This window comes from Alligator sinensis, unplaced genomic scaffold, assembly GCF_000455745.1.
Source record: "Alligator sinensis unplaced genomic scaffold, ASM45574v1 scaffold907_1, whole genome shotgun sequence".
NCBI classification, from domain to species: Eukaryota; Metazoa; Chordata; order Crocodylia; family Alligatoridae; genus Alligator; species Alligator sinensis.
The window spans coordinates 2,793,452-2,801,631 of NW_005841925.1; the positions used below are offsets into that span (position 1 = coordinate 2,793,452).

At 41.1% G+C, this 8,180-nt stretch overlaps 1 protein-coding gene across 1 annotated transcript in view; it reads left to right on the forward strand.

Moving 5' to 3' along the window:
* Window positions 1-8,180, forward strand: part of LRRC56 (leucine rich repeat containing 56) — a 130,260-nt gene that overhangs the window by 82,515 nt on the left and 39,565 nt on the right. The window contains exons 7-8 of the mRNA XM_025198538.1: window positions 6,800-6,896; window positions 7,299-7,496. Coding sequence (XP_025054323.1) covers window positions 6,800-6,896; window positions 7,299-7,496 — 295 coding nt within the window. The remainder of the gene's footprint in view (window positions 1-6,799; window positions 6,897-7,298; window positions 7,497-8,180) is intronic.

Consider the following 8,180-nt stretch of genomic DNA (forward strand, 5'->3'; position numbering starts at 1 on the left):
GTTTCCCACTGGGCGTGTCTACACATGCATTAATGTGCTTTTCCTAATGTGCATTAAATGTAGTACCTCCCATGTGAGGTACTAAATAAATAAGCATTAGGCTGCCCTAATGTGCAATACCAAAAGCACATGATTTTTAAGTGATGCTTAATGAGCAGTAGCCTATTTTACTGCTCACTGGTGTAATTGCATGTTTTTTTATGTGATGCTTTAAGGTGCAGCAAAATAGGCTAATGTGTATCAAAGTGCACGTATAGACACACCCACTTTGTTGCATACATGGAGCATGAGCAGCAATTTTGATGTTAGCTTCTGAAACCCCCTTGTATAATTAAAGGGCAAACAAAATATGCAGTAAGACTTTAATTCTACAGTCAGATCTGTGTGGACAGATCTTTGTAGATATTTAGAGTCTCTTTGATGGCAAAGGAACACTGCCAGCACATGAGGAGCTGAGATCTGTCTCACAGATTTAACAAAGTAAGGGGAACATACACGCACACATGCGCACACACACACACACACACACCCCCATCAGGTATACAATTTTCAGCCTTTTACCATATTGACTTGCATACTACACCTACTTTTCCCAGAAAAATCAGCCCCCCCAAAATTAGGGTGCACGTCTTAAGTGGGGAAGCTGATTTTTTTTTTCCCCAGAAGAGAATCACCTTTCCTTGATTTCCTCCCACAGTAGCAGTGGCATTTCTAGTTAGGCAGCTGAGTCAATAGACTTAATGGTTCACTGTTCACTCCACAAGTGTTAATAATTCTCTCTCCTTTTGAATGGTCTTCATTTTCCATTAATCAATCTAACTTTCTTCTGGCAGTTTTTCTACCTTTTAGCTACTTTTGGGCACTCTTTTCCTATTTCATAGCCTTGCAGCATTTTAGCTCTTTTCAACTCCTAAAGACTAGTGTTCAGCAACAGCTAGGGTTTCAGCTTTGGTTAAGCAGGAAAGGGAGGGTGAGCAAGATTAAGATTAGTTTCTGTTCTTGCTCTTTGCAACCATAACTTTGGAAAAATCTCTCTTTTTTTTTTGTTGCTTTCCCCAAAACAAGGTGAGCTTTTCCCAAAATAAGGTGAGCCTTATTTGGAGGTGCACAGTATGAGAGAGAATATGGTATCTCTACAACTAAACCATTGTATCCTGAAGCTCAGATCGTTGTTAGTACGCTATGCCCCTAAATAAATCCAAGTTGAGCTCTATAGATCAGAGGCGATTCCTGCAAGCCAATATTTTAAAATGCTGAAAATTGGCTTGTTAGTATATTCATCTTTAGGTTGAACTCTAAAAATTAAGAGAACATCAGTCTCAAATATGTTAGAAGTCTCACACATGAGGATTCAGTGAGCAATATGCTTGCAAATTGATTGGCTTAGATGTTTTGTATTAGATGGATGAGACTGATCAGACAGTCAAACATGGAGAAAATCAGAGCACAGATGTTGCACAGTTCTATTTGTTTGCTTTTGTGAATAGTGCTTTATTGAATTCCTCAATCCTTGTGAATAAGGCAAAGTGTGTGCGTGTGCATGCCACGCACACACACAGAGGTTTCTCAGCAGAAGTTTTTGTGTATGTCTGAATAGTAAACAGCACAATTCAGAACGCAGTTCATCCTCGTCAAACAAACATGCCCAGTGGCCTGTATGGGAAATAATTTGCTTCTAAAAGGTGTTGGTGTGACAGCCCTAGGGACTGTTGTCCCTTGTTCATGAATGTAACAGGTACAGCATATGCAGCAGCAGGAGTGCCAGCTTCCCACACACAGCGCTTCCAGAGTCTTAAATCTGCCTTGGAAGAACCACTTATAAGTACCTTGGCCTTTTTGCTAAGAATGCCAACAAACCTATGAATCAGTGTCACCTGTGGCAGTCAGGACAGTTGTCCACTAGGAACAGGTTGTCCATTAGAAATATGAACAGGGTGTGGTGGCCCATAGCAAGGTATTCTCATCCTCCCAGGTCCTGCTATTTGTTGCACATCCCTAACAGTTGTCCCTTGGTGGGTGCCTGTTCACTTACTGTCATGTCACCAGCTTTCTTCACTACAGCTCTTATCTGTCATGTTTCCTTGCTGTCAAAAACCCCTCTGCCTTTTTGTGGAACTCAGTTTTCACACAGGACTCATATATTATGCAGTAATTAGGGTTAGCAGCTGGCCCCAAGAATTTACCTAAATTACAAGCTCTTTGGGACAAGAACTGCCCTTTCCTTATGTTTCTGTGTTGTGCCTAGCCCAACGGGACTCTGATTGCTATCTCTAAATACTCAACATATTCTTTAATCCCATTATCTTCATAAGCACTGTGTTTCCTAACAAAAATGTGGGGGTCTGGTGTCACACTCAAATTATTGCGGTAATGATTTTTTTCCCTCCTAATAAATTTTGATTAGAATGCATTTTTTCCTTTTTCCAGATGAATTGCCATTATTCAGGTTGAGTTTGCTAAAATAAATGAAAACACATACACAAACACACACAGCAATCAAGACATGCTGCTCATGCCTTTCCCAGGAGTCTCTAACCCCCTGAAAAGTGTACATTCCAAGTGGAGCAGGTCCCAGAGGAAGCACTTCTGTCTCTGCCAACCTTTTAACTTAATTTCCAAACAGCCAAAAATAATGTAGAACTATATTTAAAGGTGCAGGTGCACACCATTGTCTTGTCAGGGGCAGTTTACTCGGCAACATTCTCTGTGGGAATTACTGTGCATTATTTAATAGGAGAATTTCTCTGATTCAACTCGCCTGCGTGTCTTATTGCAAACACAATTCAAACCCTTCCAAATGCTCCTTTTGTTAGCCCAGAAATAAAATATTTGCAGATGTGCCTTGCTACAACAGCCTCTCAGACTGGAGACTGTTGCGGGAATAAGATAAAAATTACCTTGGCCAAATTCTGAGCTGCAGATAACGCGACCTTATGGCATTCATTAGAATTCTCCTTGAGTCTCATTGTTCTGCAGGTCAAAAAAGGGAAAATGTGCAGTGGTCAATCCCCTTCTGACCCTGAATCATTCTCTGGTATCCTTCTACCTTCAGGTCTGCATGGAGGGAATGGTGTAGACACCCTTACTCTTGTTTTGTACTGCTTCTATGTTTAGGGTATTCCCTGAAGAGCCACTTAGCATGGTTTTATGTTCCCTTTGCAGAGCAGAGCATGGAATGCTATCAGGATGAATGTTATAAAATGATTAGCTAAGATTCTCCTACCTTATAATGAGGTTTTTATTTTTTAAAGTAGAGGTCATCGTTGCAGCTTTGGACAGTCAAAATTAGTCTATATGTAGACATATTTAGGTTAATACAGATTGTTTTTAATGCCAGTGGAAACGTTTTAGGAATAAAACACTATAAGCCTGTACATCCCAAGCATTGTAGCATTTGGCAGTGTATTGAGCACAAGAGTGTGAGGCATAGGACATGAGCTCCGTTTCTTTTCTCAGGCCAGTTCTGATCTCATTAGTTTTGAAGACTGGTTCTGGCGTATCCCAGGATGAGTGCTAGAAGAACTGGGTCTGTTGGTTATGAAAGAGAGTGAAAATGCTTTCTCAGCTCTCATTTTCTAGCATGAATTGTGGAAAATAAGTTAGATTTTTAATTTTTTTTCAAAGATAGGAACTTTTTTTAGAGTCATTTTATTTTAAAATGGCTGTCTCAACACTAAGAAAATGCACTAGGTCTGGGTAGCATTTCTTAGCTAGCACAGTGTTATACATAATTTAGCATCTACTATGAATGCTAGATTAACCATGACTAGCTAACACATTATTAAATGATTGCCCTTTACACATCAGAGGCAAAATCATGTTTCAAATTGTTCACATTGGGGATGATGAAGCTCTGTGCATATGCTGGATCCTGTCTGTGTAGAAGAGCAGGGCTCTAACTAGAGACATGTTCGTATTCCCCTAGATCTGTGTCTAAAAGTACAATTTAATTAATATATTATTTTATCTCAGCATCCATCATCTTAATTCATAGTTGTTCTTTGAATGACACACTCCAAAGGAAAGCACAGGACAGGAAAAAAGCTTACTTTGTTTATTATGAAAACGTAGCAAAGCATCAGGTTAAGAGTGTTTGCAGTTTGGCCTGTCACTATAACAAATGGAGAATGCAACAGAAGTTCTCGCTTCAATAGCATGAAAATGGGAATGTTCCAGGTAACCATTTTTTATTCACCTGTTTCTTCTGATGGAGGGAAAAGGAGATTTTCACACCAAAATAATACAACCCATTTCTGAAAGGCTGATAAGTGCGTAAATGGGTCATGAAATGAGCAACGTGTTTTCTTTGTGCAAGTCATAACCAGAAGGGTTGACTTCATTGGAGTTTTGCTAAAGGCAGTGAATGTTGTTTTATTTGGTGGCAGTTGCTTCATTTTTAATTTCACTGTGTCCTCATCCCCCTGCCCCCGCTTCATGTTTATAATAATACATTTCAGTAAATATTATGCTTGCTGTAGTCTTACGATAAGGATGCCTTGGAATTACTAGTTGTCTAATTCAATACTATGTACAAAGGAAATGCTTGCTGTAATGTTTATATGCAGATCCTGGGTGGTTGTAATGGGGCATTTATGTCCTTTCTGGGTTCAGAAGGGAACGTGAGCTGGTGCTGCCCAGCCGGCTGGATGCGGGGGGGAGCTTTCATGTGGCTGCTGCTATCACCGCCATCCACCACCATGCGCTGCTTTCCCATGGCCAGTGGCACATGTGGCTTTGTGGGCTCCTAATGGGTGGTGCATGATTGGCTGGGTGTGAGGACTGTCAGCAGCCCATCGAGTTGCACATGTGACTGGCTGTGGGAAATTGGGGCATGGAGGTAGCGGTGGCAGTCGTGGCACAGGGCAGTGGGTGGCAGTGGTGGTGGCGCGGGGTGGTGGGTGGCAGCAGTGACTGCCGAATGCCCCACCCCCGGCTCTGCATCCGGCTGCTGCCACCAGAAGGGGTACACTTCTTAAAAAAGGTTGAAAACCCCTGGATTAGATGACAAACACCCATGTACCCCAGCAAGTGAACAGCACCTGATGTTGCAGAGAAAGGTGAAAAATCCAAAGTCCATGCCCTTCCTGCCTGACTTATGGAAACATTCCTTTCCAAGCCCAAATTTAACAGTCTGACACTGAGCTTGTGAACAAACCACCCCAGCCAGCCATCTAGTAAGAGCATTCTCTATACCACCTCAGTGCATTAATCTGGTGTCTTCTTTCCCATGGTGGCCAATCTTTGATGCTCAGAGGAAGATAAAACACATATCAGAATACATCTAACCAACTGTGCTTTTTGAAAAATCTTCATTCCTGATCCATGCAGGCAACTGGCCATAGTTCTCAAACATGACATTTTAGTATCTTCATGTAAAGCTGCAACTCTTATGAGCATACTGGGGGCAATGCAGGCACACTCATTTTGTCTTGACCTGTGAAGGAAGAGTCTGAACAGGAAGACTCATAGATTCACAGACTCCAATTAGAAGTGGCCTTAACAACCATCCCATCTGACATCCTGTTGCCCTGCTGTGGAATTTCTCCCAGAAGTTGGATTAAAGCACATCCTGTAAAATAGGGGTACTCAACCCCTGGCATCATGTCATCTAGCCTGCAGGGCTCACCATGGATCCAAAAATGTGGCTGCAGGGGAGCAGTGGCACCTCTCTTGCTGCCAAATTTCCAGACTGGTGGGGATCCCTGCAGGTAGAATAGCATGGCCTTATGTACTAATTTGGGAGCACAGGACAGCATGAGACACACAGGGCAGTATGAGACCTAATCCCAGAGCACACTGGGCTTGATCACATGGTGTACATGTGAGAACAAAAGATTGAGCATCACTGTTGTAAAAAGATACCAAACCCCATTTCAAGGGCTTTAAATGAATGGGAGCTTACTACCCTTGCTGGTAAACTGTTCCAACATTTAATTATCCAAGGCTGGATTCCCTCTTCTCTGGAGGATGTCTCTGTTGTCGTGGGGAAAGCCTGGGTTGTGATACATGGGTCACTTTGGGATATGGTAACACTTTATATTTAAGTGTTATGCATATCTGGTTTCATGTGACAGGGGACTGATGGTGCTGAAACACTGGGCTTGATGAACTGCTATTGTGCCTTGGGTAACTATGTACACTGGTACAATGTTAATCGGACAACTTGTGTGCACAAGGTTAAAAGCATATGCTTAAGTATTTCCCTGGACTAGGGCCAGACTGTTTGGAACCAAGAGAATCAATCCCTGACTCATCTGCTACTAGGCCAATGGGATGGGAGAATAAAATGGGAAGGATTACCAGTTTCTGTTGATCCAAGCAGTATTATTGGATGAGATGATTCTCCCTTCCAGTTGCATAAACTGTTGCATACAAAAAGATTGGCTTGTTAGTGTAGTTAAAATCAGGTGTAACAATTTGGATAGTGTACATAGAATAAATGATGGAAATGGTCATAATATAAATACAGCCATACAGAATTTGAGCTCTTATATAACTTTGAGTTATTGAAAAGTAACCAGGAGAAGATCGTTGGCAGAATTTTAACTACATTTCTTGAACTGGGATGGCATTGCAATTTGAGAAGTAAACTGGGGAAGGGAAGAGGGGCAGGAAGAGATGGGAATAGGGCAGTTCATTATACAACTTTATTCACTCTTTACCTCTGAGAGTCACCTGTTTTCCATAATATTTCCAACTTACTGACGACCTAGGGCATGAAAGCATGTAGGGAAAATGAAAATGTTTCTTAAGTTTATTTGTCCATTTAAATAAGAACCTGAATTGTTTCTCTTACAAGGGACCTTGGAACAACATTGTCCCATCTCCAAGTCCTATGGATGGCTCGTTGTGGGCTCACAGATTTGGATGGAATTTCTTCCTTAACCTCTCTTAAGGTAAGCAAAGCTGTATCACTTCAAATTTTCCAGCATCCTCTTATAGGCTTGCTAAATTTAGCTCATAGTTCTCTTCCTATAATTATGCTGGTAGCCCTTTTATTCTTAAGGGACTTTGACTGGGAGTTTGTGAAGACGCCAACATATTCATTTTTTATTAGAACACTGGCCTGCTTCTAAAAACACTTACTGTCAAGCATGGTACTCACTTCTGTCATAATCTCATTGACTTAAGTTGGCACTAGGAAACACCATGTCTGAGTGAGTTTCTGAGCCTTCTGATTGATTCTGTTAAGTTTTTTTTACATTTATGTGATACCCCATAGCCCAAAAAATTTTAAGCAAACTGTTAATGTAATTTGGGAAAGCCTGTGATGGATGTGCTCTGTTTACTCCTTTTAGGAACTCTATATTGCCTATAACAATATTTCTGACCTGAGCCAAGTGTGCTTGCTAGATCATCTTGAGATTCTGGACCTGGAAGGAAACAATATTGAAGACATTAACCAGATTCAGTATCTGGGACTTTGTAGCAAACTGAGTAGTCTCACAGTGGAGGGGAACCTTATTTGCCTGAAGCCAAGCCCAGAGTCTTCAGAGGTAAGAAAATTGTTCAGACCCCGTGGGTGCATCTACACATTCATTAATGCGCCTTAGATACTGCATGTATTTAGTTTAGTATTTCTTTAATAAAGTACTAACTAAATTCGCAGTACCTGAAGTTACTGCGCAGTAGCACTGGTGCACAGTTATTTGGTGATGCTTACTGTGCATTAGCATAACACTATATAGTAGGCTAGTAGCATGGGTTTTGCTGTTTCATGCTACTGCACAGTGTTATGAGGCCAATGCACAGTAAATGTCTCATGTAGACATGCCTCTTGTGTTGAATTTTGTGCACACTTGTTTATCTTGAAGCGGTAAATCAGAAATTTATAGAAACACATCCACTGAGTAGTTATTGATCACGGGTGATGACAGAATAAGTCTTTTCCATCCATCATTTGTATAGTTGTTTTTGAAAAAAGCACCTTTCTCATGATCACAAGACAGAACAGGAGTAGAAGTAACACCTATTCCTGGCCTCTTTCCTGATGTCTCCATAGGACTGTTGATATTAGCAGGAACGGCTTTCATAAAACATCTCCTGATACATATGAGTATGGGCATATAATCTAGCTTAGCAAATAAATTGTTCTTACATGAAGTGTTCTTACATCCCCCATGAAATGTTCTTACATCCCACATGATAGTGAACTCCTTCATGCAACTTCACATCTTTCC